The sequence below is a fragment of the Acipenser ruthenus genome, chromosome 18 (assembly GCF_902713425.1).
Source record: "Acipenser ruthenus chromosome 18, fAciRut3.2 maternal haplotype, whole genome shotgun sequence".
In the NCBI taxonomy this organism is placed as follows: Eukaryota; Metazoa; Chordata; class Actinopteri; order Acipenseriformes; family Acipenseridae; genus Acipenser; species Acipenser ruthenus.
In genome coordinates this window covers 32,212,758-32,226,543 of record NC_081206.1, presented here as the reverse complement: position 1 = coordinate 32,226,543, position 13,786 = coordinate 32,212,758, and the positions used below count along the sequence as shown (strand labels likewise).

Here is a 13,786-nt window from a genome sequence, read left to right as displayed (position 1 = left end):
GGTTGAGTGTTGAGGGTTGGGGTTAGGGGGTGTCTTGCCTAGCTTGCTAGGGGTAGCACTGACTAGACGACTAGTTGCATAGTGAAGTGACAGTTGACCTCAGAAACAGGTAATTGACTCGTCACACGTCATGGGATTGTGAAGTCATTGTGAAGTGTTGTTTCAGATACACAGAAATGCAGCTGCAATTTGATAAGTTATCAATTATAGTCGATTTATTTATTTTTAATTCAGTGGGGCCATTTATTTTACCCCTGATTTTCTCCCCAAATTAGAATGTCCAATTATGTTCTTCCCCCTCACTGCAGCAAATCCCCACACAGTTCAGATCCCACGACCAAGCCAGCTTCCTCTTCTGCACCCAGGCACTTACAGCTGCCATGCTGTTTCACAGGGTCGCTTCTCTGCACGTCTCGCTGCTCTATTACTGCTGCCATGCTGTTTCACAGGGTCGCTTCTCTGCACGTCTCGCTGCTCTATTACTGCTGCCATGCTGTTTCACAGGGTCGCTTCTCTGCACGTCTCGCTGCTCTATTACTGCTGCCATGCTGTTTCACAGGGTCTCTTCTCTGCATGTGTGGAAGGCAGTGGGTTTGAGGAGCTCAGTGGTTAGATAAAGAAAGCGCTGGGCTGCAGTGTGGAAGGCAGGGGGTTTGAGGAGCTCAGTGGTTAGATAAAGAAAGCGCTGGGCTGCAGTGTGGAAGGCAGTGGGTTTGAGGAGCTCAGTGGTTAGATAAAGAAAGTGCTGGGCTGCAGTGTGGAAGGCAGTGGGGTTTGAGGAGCTCAGTGGTTAGATAAAGAAAGCGCTGGGCTGCAGTGTGAATTGAAGGGTTAACATATTAATCAGCACTTATTAGGATTTCCATTAGCTTACCGTTTCAGTGTATCTTTCGCCCTCTGCATCTGTCTTTTGTATAAACAGTCAATTAGAAGCAATTGCTGAAAATAGAACCGGCAATTAGTATCTCAGAGCAGCTCCTGCACGTCCAATTAGATAGCTATGTAAAATAATGAACAAGCCATTCTGAAGCGAGGCTCTTTAGTGCTGCCTGGGAGGTTGAGTACATTGCAAAATAAGTGCGTATTTTGTATTCTGTTACAGTGTGGAGTCTAATGAAATAAAGGTTACGAAACATGAATCATTCTACATCAATAACATTCGATTGCAATGATTACACACTGCATTCGTCTCAAAGCAGTTACAGGTCTCTTATACTGAGCTAAGCTAGAGAAGAGGCCTTTGTAACCAAAGCATTATTACAATCATGAAATGCTTGGTGCACAAAAGCATGTTGTTTCAATAGAGGTGCGTCATTTAATCAAAATAAATTAAAACACTGGCTGCTATTTTCTGTGTGCAAAAAACAATTAAAAACATTGTGCAAAAAACAAATAATAACAGAACCGGGTGCAGAGCAAACAGCACTTCACATCCTGCTTGTGATAGCCCTGGACTGGACAGAGCAAACAGCACTTCACATCCTGCTTGTGATAGCCCTGGACTGGACAGAAGTGCGCGCAGACACACACACACACACACACTCACACACACACACACACACATATACACACTCACACACACACACACACACTCACACACACACACACTTATACACACTCACACACACACACACTCACACACTCACTCACTCACACACACACTTATACACACACACATACACACACACATACTCACTCACACACACACACACACACACACACACACACTTCTACACAAATACACACACACACTTCTACACACAGACACACACTTATATACACACACATACACACAGACGCACACTTCTACACACAGACACACACACACAGACACACACACTTCTACACACACACATACACACACACACTTCTACACACAGACACACACTTATATACACACACATACACACAGACGCACACTTCTACACACAGACACACACACTTCTACACACACACATACACACAGACACACACACACTTCTACACACACACATACACACAGACGCACACTTCTACACCCAGACACACACACTTCTACACACAGACACACACACATTCCCAAGGAAACCCGCAGCAGCACTTTCCAAAGGGTCAGCAGGCCAGCTGTCTTCAGTTCCCTGTGATTAATTGGCAGCAGATGCAATCATAATGAGCTGCGTGTGCTGACAGCCCAAGCCCTTGATTTTTTCAAGCATGCTAATTCAGTGACAATGGCTGTTCAGGTTAAGCTGTTTTTGTTTGTAAATTGATTGTGATCCTGCCCCAGGAGAATTCAGCACGGGCTGATTTTCTCAAACTGCTGGCTCCAATTCACAGAAGTGGCAGAGTGAGTACACTGCAGTTAACATCTGGGCTTCAAGAACAGTCAAGTGCTCAAGCAGACAAATGTGTGCCTTTTATACTGGAATCTCCACCAGTCACTGTCCTGAGAACTGCTGACGCTCCCCATTTGCTTTACTGGGATTCACAACTTCACATTCACAACTTCAAAGCACTCAGAATTCCAGTCGTCAAACATATCATGTGTTTCTTTCTAAAATGACCCTGCTCCCGTAGGCCTATGGAAAAATACTGTAATGCCAGACTACAAATTGAATCCATGGCAGAATCCAGACAAAAAGGAGAGGCTGAACTGTATCAGACCTGTGCTTGTGTTTGTGACGAGTGTTTGTGTTTGTTGTCATGGAGACAGCAGGCTGAAGCTGCACAGTCAGGTCTGCCGGATTTGATCTTCAGGTTTTTATTATCATGTTATTATTAATAATAATGGCTGAATCTGAGGGGATTTCACAGCTGGGGTGACACAATGAAAAGCCACAGACCTGTCGATAATGTGCAGAAAGGATTGCTTCCATAGATCTACCTTCAGGTTGAAGAAAAAAACAGACTTAACCCGTTCAAAACGATTCTGTTTCAGTGAGGGATAGAGGGGTGCTGATCGAGTGAGATAATATCCTTAAGGAATAGAAAGAAGACAAGCGTTGAATTGACAACAGAAATGGCAGAAGGCTCAGGTGTCGTCGTCCATCCATCAACAGTCCAAAGCACCTTTGACCATTGTTCCATAGTCCAATTTCTGGGTTCCTGTGCATACCACACCTTGAAAATCGAGTGATGCAAGCTATTTCACTCAATGTTTTTCCTTCTTTATGCAAGTCAAGGTTGTTATAATAGTAGAACACACTAGTGGAGGCTTTGAGTAAATTGTTGCTTCTCATAATGCATCAGAGTGGAAAAATGCAACATGTCTAAGACTTTTGCACAGCAGTGTATGTAATTAGACAATTGTATACTTTAGACAAATAAGATAAGCTGACAGTCAGAATGAATGTGCTCTCCTGAAGGAGCACACAGCACTGACAATTATACAGTATAGTCTCTGAGAAGACTATTGATCAAAATAAAGAAAGTGTCTTACATGAGTGCCTGCAGGTCCCTATGCATGAATGATGAAGATGTATTTATGCTGAATAATTCGGAGCAGAGTGGGACATGCTAATCACCAGCTTTGAAGAAAAGCCACTCCGAGTGATTTCTTTCTTAATTTCTTTTTTGTGCATCTGTTCTGTTCAGATTTAGTATAAAAGCACCTCTCGCTTGGTTTCCGGGCGGCTGCCTGACTCATTTTCATTGAAATGAATTTGCATTGTCCAGAACGCTGGGTTATTAGATACAGGGTCTTTTCAAAAGCACACTCCGAACCCCTTCATTAGAAACGGTGTGCCTTCAACACAGCTCTCCTCATCACTGTGCATGTTTTTACATTAATCTGTCATCAATGTAAGCCTCCTATTCCACCCAGTTTGAAACCCCCGTTCCAATGTGAACTCACAGCTGCAACCCTGTTACCCAGGGCTGTCCAATCACGCTCCTGCAAGCCATTCCACTCCAGATTGAACAGGGAAAATGAACCAATTAACTGCTGGACCGGGGTTTTGTTGGTTCAGTTAAATAATTGAGAACAAATATCAGTCTCCTTGTCTTAAAACAGTGATTGAACACAGTGCCATTTTCCAACAAGAGCGCCACCTTTCTGTAAGGTAGACACTGACCCTACCGCTGTTTCAAAGGTTAAGTCGGATTGAATTTCCTTTTACAGGAGACTGGGAAAGCACGTGACGACCATCACTCCAGCAGGTCAGTGGAAGATTTTCTATTGAAACATATTTGCATTAACAGATAAAAGTGGCCTGCACAGTTTGGGTTGCAGCGGTATAAGATGGATTACCAGTGATGGGCTCTTCCTCCATCACACACCTCTATCATTTTTTTGTTTCATTATACTGTATACTTGGCAACGGTTGCAATTGGTAAATGGAAAATCTCAATGCAAAATCACACAATGGACCAGGTTCTCAAAGCGTTTCCACCGTTCTTTATTTAATTCCTGTTTTGTTAAAGGAGAAAATGTTTTGTCAGTGCTACACAATGAAAAACAAAACACCTTGAGGGTGCTGAAGAGAACGTGAAATCTACAGCTTAGTTATTCGGTTCTCATTTTGTAAAAACGAACAGGTGTTTTACCTCTTTCAAAAAATAGACGTTGGTTAAAGACTGGAGTAAACGCTTTCAAAATCTGGCCAGCAAGTCGTTGATCTCACAGATTTCTAGTCAGCGGGTGTTTTTCTGGGGGTGCTAAAGGGAAGTGGTTGCTTTGATCTGTAACTCTCCCTGATTCCTTCCCTCGTCAGTATGAAGCTGGGTACACATTGCACATGAATCCCAAGCAGGGTTTAGAACTTACACGCCTCGCAAGGTCTCCATAGTAACAAGCAAACAAAAATTCCAACAGCATATGCATGAACATACATATTTAATCATTGAAATGCATCATGTATTGCATGTCGTTTCTGTAAGGTGAACCGTGACTGTGCTTCAGAAACCAGCCGGCGTCGCATCACTCGCATGTCTTTTTATTACCTTCTATTGCCCCTTTGTGAGCACTGAGAGAGGTCAGCGAGTAGCAGCAGATTGAGGCCGGGGAGGTGTCTCCGACTCCTCAGCATCGCTGTCTGCAAATCACACAAACACCCAGCACCCAGCACTCAGGCACAGTGTCTGCAGTGTGTGATTTCATTACAGGCCTTTTATAAGGGGTTTGAGAAACAAACGCAGGGTTAAAATAACAGGAGAGAGCCGTGCCTGAACATACATCCCTAACATCCTTACCGCTTGACAAATACATCCCGAATCAATCAGAGTTTCCATTGACTTCCAGTCCCATTGAATTCCAATAATGCCAAAGTGAACGCTGAAAATTGAATGCAATTTGCCCACATATGGCTTTGCATGACTTATTTCACATGGCAGGGTGTGGAAGGGCAGGCAGCGTGTAAATGTTGTAAGTCTTATATTTGTATTTATATGTGTTGTCTTCATAAAGGCAGACAAGACAGTCATATGAGACTGTGACTGGACTGGTTATTGTGACCTGATTGGAGGGGAACATGTGGGAATGTGGTCAGGCTAAGCTGACTGATCAATTGCCAATTCAGCCTGACCATATGTATAAAGGAGCTCAATTCAGCCTGACCACAAGGATAAAGGAGCTCAATCAGCACAGCCTGCCAGAGCAGCAAGGTCATCTGGACGTCTGACTGAATCTCGCAATGGTGCAGGGGCCGTAGTTTCTGCTTGAAACGCCCCCTCCACAGAACAGAGGAGATGACTGGTGTGCCTGTGTTTGTAATTCTTGTTCTTGAAATGTCTTATGGGTTGCAGATTGCCATTTAGACTGGCCTCTAATCTCTCTGTGAATATATGAATATTGGATGAGTTTGTTTGATTTTGTTAAGCAATTGACAAGACAGTCCCCTGTGTTCAATGACAGCCTAGGAGATGAGTAGAGGAGACACTGCTGTGAGACACAAACACACACAGAAACAGACACGCGCACGCACGCACACACACACACACAGAAACAGGCACACGCACACAGACACAGACATGCACACACACACACAAATACACACACAGAAACACACACGCACGCACACAGTCATGACGTTCTATACAGTCCCCCCTTCCAAACCCAGTGCACTGCACAGCATGTATTTTCTCTGCACTCCAGAGAAGTGATTGATAAAACCATTCAGTCTAGAGTGTTCCTTGCAAAGGCTTCTGTGTGGGCCACTTAGTTTATTGTTTCATTTTTTCCATTTGCCAGTGGAAGAGCGCAGAGCTTGAAACCCATTCGGATATTTATTCCCCCCCCACCCCCACCCCCATTTCAAAGTGTAGAAAGATCAGCACTCGCTGTTTGGAAGAGAGCCAGCCTGTGAAAGCATTTATTATTAGGGAGAGATTGTTAAATGCACAAGAGTGTTTGGGGGTTGGAACTGGGTAAACATGTCTATGCATATCTAGAGATTTCTACCGGTATATGATATTCTTAATGCACTATACTCCATCAGAAAGAAGACTTCACTAACAATAGAGCTGCTTCTCTTCTTCTTCTTCTTCTTCTTCTTCTTCTTCTTACTATTATTACACCAGCTTCAGTGTATGTGAAGTGCACCTCTCTCTGGGAAGTAATTTAACAATACAAAAGTGCATTGCCTGCAGCAGATGAAAGGGATCGCTTAACAGCTGTCATTGTGCAGTATTCTAGGCTAATGCCATATTCAGCACACTGTGCTGTGCTGGCCTGGGCTTCACCATGCTCTGCTATATGCTTTACAGAAGCAATAAGGCTTTCACTGGCCTGAAATCGCAGACAATGCTGTGGCAGGAGTGTTTGTGAGAGAGAGGGAGAGGGAGAGAGTGATGAATGAATAGATGAGTGAGCGAGAGAGAGGGAGGGATGAATAGGTGCTGATGAAAGAATTCAAGTTCAAAGGGCAAAGGTTCAAAACAATTTGAGCATAACAAGGGTCCAGACTGTGATTATTATCCATCTGCAGTGAAAGAGACATATTCTGAAGCAGGTCCTAAACATCCCCAGTTGTTTTTGACAACTTCAATGTATCAAAGCCAGATATTTCAATTTCCTTACCCCTTATAAAAGTGTAATAAAGCACAGTGAAAGCATGGTAAAGCACAGGTCAGCACTGTAAAGAATAGCAATAAACATGGCAAACCAGGGTAAAGTGTGGTACATGCAGAGTATAACCATGGGAAAAGCTGCAAAAATACTGTGGTAAAGTTTTATAAGGGACTTGTACCAGCATATCAACCTTCTTCACTTTCACTCGTGCAGAAAGGATACAGTATGCAACTCTAGTAACCATAGTAAATACTGCAGAATACTTACCTGCCTTCCAGTATTCACAGCTCAGGTGCAGTAAACTGCAGTGTGTGTTGATAAGGGATTCTGTCCCACAGCTGCAGCGATCCCTGACTGAGACTGCAGAAAGTGACCCGCTATCGAAACCCACAGCAGCCAGAGCCAGGTGTGTCTGGTCCACGGTTATCCACTGGTTGCATTTCCTTTGGTATCTTGGACAAGCAGGTAAGTCATCCAGACAGAGTTTTATTTAATTCAGGTTTTAAAGTGTGGCTAGCAGGGCTGTGCTGTTACTTGTTACTCATACTCGGAGTTGCCTTTAAGAAGCATTTACCGTCCAGTATTCAATAAATCCATTCCTAACGTATTGATTTAAAACCAGAAGAGCTGTCCTCCCTCACGTTTACAATCGAGTGCCAATCAACTTCCGCACTGAGTGTTTTAAAAGCCGATTGGACGATTGCTTTCCTGTAACCTGAGGCGCTGGCATCAGTACTGGCGTCCCCAGGTTGTAAACTGAGGAGAGGATAGCGTTCCTTGTTTTAAAGTCAACACGTACCAGCACAGCCCTAGCTGATAGGAGGTTACAGTAAAATATACAGTATAAACACAGTGAAAGCACAGTCAACTGCAAACTTACCATAGTAAACTTTTCTTTAAAAATATTAATAATAAAATGGATTGTAAAAACTAAAAGCAGCGCCCTCTACCTGAACACTGCAGATTCCAGCACGGGAAATGTCCCACAATGCTATTGTGAATAAAAACCTCATTTGCAAACCTGCACATCAAGTGTGACTGGCATTTAAATAACATGCCTTTCAGAGCAAAAAGAATCATTGTGTTTTAATAAAAAGCTTAACAAGAGCATCTTATGCAATCGCGTAATAACTGATTCTGATTATTCCAAAAATAATGCCATGCAATTCTAGCCCATTATTATTTTCATCCAGAGCCCATCTCCCACTCTCCATTAGGGATCATTAAATACCAGCCATCATGTACTGAATGGACAATTACACAGACTCTGTTCTTTTTTTTTTTGTTTTTTTCTTTACCAAGCTGAAAGTGTTTCTGGCAGCTTGAGGAAATTGTGGATTTCAGGCCGCACCCAGGACTCTGCCCTCTACGGGACAGACAGACGAGCTGTGGAGGGCTGTGCTTCCATTTCCATCTCATACAACTCCATCCCGAGCTGGAAATGAGCGCTGCCTTTCACTGTAAAGCACCAAGAATCCGGAGAAATGCACTGCAAAAAACAGGGAAATGTAGTAATACTGAAAGAAACTTATTTTACTGAAGTTCTGAGTGATCATGCACACTTTGTATTATTAGTATTATTTTTTAAATCCATGACCCATCTCCCACTCTCCATTAGGGATCATTAAATACCAGCCATCATGTACTGAATGGACAATTACACAGACTCTGTTTTTTTACGTCATTTCCTTGACCAAATTTAGTCTCATTTCCCTAGCGTGATACACGGTGTGAGACAAAGCACATTAACACTTAACATCTGCGTTTCTTCTTCACTTCACCAAGGTCAGCAGAAACCCAGATAACAAGAAGTTACACTTCAGCCTTGATCATGAATTGCTATATTAAGGAGGCACAGACCTACTGAAACTTGTAAGGTTCCAGGCAGTTCAGCAAAAATAATTAACAACTTGATATGATATGAGTTTTGCTCAATTCTCGCAGGCAGCAAGGCGCCGTACCCACGCATCACAAGGCTGGTGATTGCAAACAGCTGATGTGCACCAGCTCTGTACAGCTTGATTTTCAGAGTTCATTACCCCTGCTCTGATTCAGAGCTCACATTACACACAGGGACATCGCAGGCTGTTCAGAGGCACAGTTTCAATGATTTTCTTTCCTATTAAAAGGGGCGCATCAGATGATTCCAGTTTGTAAACCCTTCCACTCCTCGGTGCTGTTCCACGCACAGTGCCAGCTGAGGCTCCCGAGTCTTCAGTATGCTTTGCTGTGTCCTTCTTTCTTCTTTGTACTTCTCCGGATGAGAGACCCCATGGGAGAACACGAGGTGGGCAGCGGCCTCATGCCTGATTCCCATGCTGGTACAGAAAGCCCCTCTGACTTGTAGAGAGTGACGGAGATGGAGATGCACCTCACAGGCTGCAGCATGTAAACATGTTGATAATAGACACTTTATAAAGCATGAGAAAACTGCAAAATGACCATGCAAATGTACTGTGGTAACTTTGTATACGAGTGGGTGAAATGGAGAAGAGCTTGACGATCTGGATAAGGATTTAATTGATTCATTGTAATAATTAAGAGATAATCAAGGGCATGGGTGAAACAAAGACCTGGACTAGGAGTGCGGAGGTTCCGGCTCTCCGTCCATTCCAGCCCAGGACATCGTTTCCAGCCGGTATTTACCTGCTCACTGTACTTGGACCTACAGCATGTGTGGCTTTCAGGACTGAGACACAGTGCGTATCTCTGCCGTCAGGGTTTGAAGTGACTGACAGCTGTGAGTGACGAGTGGAGGGTGAATCACGGTAGGTGTATATCATGTGGATCGACGTCGCAGCTCAGCTGGTGTAATCTCTAATCACTGCTGTCAGCACCCCCCACGATGTGATAATGTGAGACCGCGGCTCAATCACAGGGCTGACCCCGGAATCGGAGCTGCTCATCAGATCAACGCTCGTGCAAAGCAGCAAGCAGGAGCACTGATTAGAGTGAACACCGGTCCTTCAATCAATTACAGCGTGATTGTCATAAATGAAGCCTGGAACTGAAGGGACCCATTTCCTGAACAAAACACTCAACTGAGCCTGGGCGGGTTGAAATGCTGTTTAAATCATTAAAGAAGACCCTCAATAAGCTTCCCACAGTAAAAGCACAGCAAAGTGTAATAAAGCACAGCGAAAGCATGGTAAAGTGTAATAAAACTCCAAAATACTGTGGTAAACTTTTATAAAGTGGGGAGAATTCTGCTTGTTCTTGAATGTGATCTGCTCAGAGCTCAGAAAGATAAGCAGCAGCAAGAGGGTCACACTGTGCATTTATAACGTGAGCAAAAAACAACAGCGAGGTCAGCCTCTGAGATTGTGAACTAAAGAGCCCCACCCAGAGAGCTCTTTGCTTGTGTGACACAACAGCAGAGCTCTTGCTGCTGAAGGTACGTACAGCGGAATGCTCTTTAGAATTGTGAAAGGGCAATTCATTAAACTGGGTTACTCATCCACCACTCTATAGGGGGTATTTTTTCTTACATGCTTAATGTTGTAATTACATTTTTTTTGTTTCTAATGGTATTTAGTGGCCTTAAAGAGTGGGTGTGGTGTATAATGACAGTTAACTAAAAGAGTGCCTCTTAAAATTAAGGAAGCAATCTCCAGAGATGATATAAAGAAGCTGGTAGGAGGCTCTTATTCAGATTGCTGAGACACTGTGTGGTGTGTGGGAGAGGCTCTTATTCAGATTGCTGAGACGCTGTGTGGTGTGTGGGAGAGGCTCTTATTCAGATTGCCGAGACGCTGTGTGGTGTGTGGGAGAGGCTCTTATTCAGATTGCCGAGACGCTGTGTGGTGTGTAGGAGAGGCTCTTATTCAGATTGCTGAGACGCTGTGTGGTGTGTGGGAGAGGCTCTTATTCAGATTGCTGAGACACTGTGTGGTGTGTAGGAGAGGCTCTTATTCAGATTGCTGAGACACTGTGTGGTGTGTAGGAGAGGCTCTTATTCAGATTGCTGAGACGCTGTGTGGTGTGTAGGAGAGGCTCTTATTCAGATTGCTGAGACGCTGTGTGGTGTGTGGGAGAGGCTCTTATTCAGATTGCTGAGACGCTGTGTGCTGTGTAGGAGAGGCTCTTATTCAGATTGCTGAGACACTGTGTGGTGTGTAGGAGAGGCTCTTATTCAGATTGCTGAGACGCTGTGTGGTGTGTGGGAGAGGCTCTTATTCAGATTGCTGAGACGCTGTGTGGTGTGTGGGAGAGGCTCTTATTCAGATTGCTGAGACGCTGCGTGCTGTGTAGGAGAGGCTCTTATTCAGATTGCTGAGACGCTGTGTGGTGTGTGGGAGAGGCTCTTATTCAGATTGCTGAGACGCTGTGTGGTGTGTGGGAGAGGCTCTTATTCAGATTGCTGAGACGCTGTGTGGTGTGTGGGAGAGGCTCTTATTCAGATTGCTGAGACGCTGTGTGGTGTGTGGGAGAGGCTCTTATTCAGATTGCTGAGACGCTGCGTGCTGTGTAGGAGAGGCTCTTATTCAGATTGCTGAGACGCTGTGTGGTGTGTGGGAGAGGCTCTTATTCAGATTGCTGAGACGCTGTGTGGTGTGTGGGAGAGGCTCTTATTCAGATTGCCGAGACGCTGTGTGGTGTGTGGGAGAGGCTCTTATTCAGATTGCTGAGACCCTGTGTGGTGTGTAGGAGAGGCTCTTATTCAGATTGCTGAGACGCTGTGTGGTGTGTGGGAGAGGCTCTTATTCAGATTGCTGAGACGCTGTGTGGTGTGTAGGAGAGGCTCTTATTCAGATTGCTGAGACGCTGTGTGGTGTGTGGGAGAGGCTCTTATTCAGATTGCTGAGACCCTGTGTGCTGTGTAGGAGAGGCTCTTATTCAGATTGCTGAGACGCTGTGTGGTGTGTGGGAGAGGCTCTTATTCAGATTGCTGAGACGCTGTGTGGTGTGTGGGAGAGGCTCTTATTCAGATTGCTGAGACGCTGTGTGGTGTGTGGGAGAGGCTCTTATTCAGATTGCTGAGACGCTGTGTGGTGTGTGGGAGAGGCTCTTATTCAGATTGCTGAGACGCTGTGTGGTGTGTGGGAGAGGCTCTTATTCAGATTGCTGAGACCCTGCGTGCTGTGTAGGAGAGGCTCTTATTCAGATTGCTGAGACGCTGTGTGGTGTGTAGGAGAGGCTCTTATTCAGATTGCTGAGACGCTCTGTGGTGTGTTGGGAAGCAGGCTAGTGGTTTGGGAGTGCAGGAGATACAGGATTATTATTGGAGGGATATTTCAGTGACCACACAAGTGTTAGCAACCGCTGTGATAGGCAGACTGTATGCCTTTCATTTTAAATAAATAAATATAAAAAAAACAGCTTGGAAACAATCATCTAGATTAAAACATGACGTTTATTCTGTATTTTTACACAGTATTTGAAACCGGTTCTACAGTGTTTGTTTGCATGCCTCCAGAGAATCACTCAACACAGGTCTCAAAACACAAACTCAAAAAGTCACACAAAGCACTGTGCAGTAACCAGAAAACACGCTGCAGAAATATCCTGTTTAATAAAAGTGTACGCTAAACAGACATTTATTAAAATACATTACAGTAATAACTCAGCGTTCTTCTATAGATTATCAAGCACTGTGAACAACAATGGGCTGATCAATTCCATTAACATTGATCATGTATTCCCTCCCATGTGTGTCTGGGATACATTTCAAAATACAGACACATGAACTAAACGTGGCTACACTGAACTTCCATTACATTATTAAAAACAAATACTTACAACCAAATGAAATGATCTGGAACATAACTTTGTTCCAGGTTGTGGATTTGATATGGAGTTTCCCAGAGTATAGATGCTCACTCACTGTGTTTTCCCCCTTTGCTTTCCCAATGGTTATGCAATGCATTTACCATAGTTTACCATGTTTTCTAATCTGCTTTATCATACCTCTGGGCTTTACAATGCTTCCCTATGCTTTACCATGCTCTCACCTAACCTCACTCCTCCCAAAGTGAATTGGTCATCAGGTGAAGCAGCCGAATGCTTCTAAAAGTGACACGGTGTCCTGGTGTGATCATATCTGCACTGGTTGGAACATTTGTTAGCCAATGAGATTGCTCCCTCGGATTTTGCCATGTTCTTATGACTAGCAGTCTGGTGAATGCAGATTTTCTCCAGTGTGGAGGGTTTAAGGAATGGTCACGTGTCACTGTCTAGACCTGATCAAAGACCTTGCAGACTCGCAGTCCCATCCAGGCTGATGCGATGCTCCTCCAATCTGGAAATCAAGTGGCCCTGGCACACTCCAGCAGGAGCATTGCAAGCAAAAACTACGCTGGATAAAATCCCAGAAGGGGGTTGAGGTTTTTGTTGTAGAGAGAGAGACAGTTATCTCCAAGTACACTAGACCGATGATGCCTCCTCAAATTACAGCTATCACATGACCTTTCCTTTTCCTTGCTGGCGTGCTGTGCTGTTATCCCAATGAAATCCCAAAGACCTGCTGTAACCAGTGCCATGTGCACCTTTGCAAGGTTGATGTCCTCTGCAAGGTAAACATTCTTATTAATGGGACCACTAAGAGAGATCCTTCACACTTTATCAATTCAGGGAGGGGTGGAGTCCACGTATCTCTCAATGAAACCCCAGAGATGGCCTGAGAGTCTCCGGCTAGGGGAAGGAGAAGCGCCCCTCCAGCACCTGCTTGTCTGTGATGTCGGTGGGGATGTCCGCCATGATGAAGCAGGTGTGTATCTGGGGGATTCGATGGGAGGTCAGGGTGTGGGTGAGCGTACTGCTGCCCCTGGCCCCCTGGCTCTGTGTGCTGCCCTGGTGCCCCCG

General features: G+C 44.5%; 1 protein-coding gene and 1 long non-coding RNA gene across 3 annotated transcripts in view; one reads left to right on the top strand and one right to left on the bottom strand.

The window, feature by feature from the left end:
- The first annotated feature begins 4,018 nt into the window (after positions 1-4,018).
- Positions 4,019-8,597, top strand: LOC131698542 (uncharacterized). The gene is made up of 3 exons (XR_009307626.1): positions 4,019-4,137; positions 7,324-7,450; positions 8,288-8,597. It is a non-coding gene; the product is annotated as an uncharacterized LOC131698542 (long non-coding RNA).
- A 3,742-nt stretch (positions 8,598-12,339) lies between these two features.
- The window catches only part of LOC117422241 (prolactin-releasing peptide receptor-like), a 6,693-nt gene continuing 5,246 nt past the window's right edge, over positions 12,340-13,786 (bottom strand). For both annotated transcript variants that reach the window (XM_058992032.1, XM_058992033.1), the window contains exon 2: positions 12,340-13,786. This exon is cut by the window's right edge and continues 1,031 nt beyond it. In XM_058992032.1, the coding sequence (XP_058848015.1) occupies positions 13,616-13,786 (171 nt within the window). In that variant the 3' untranslated portion in view covers positions 12,340-13,615.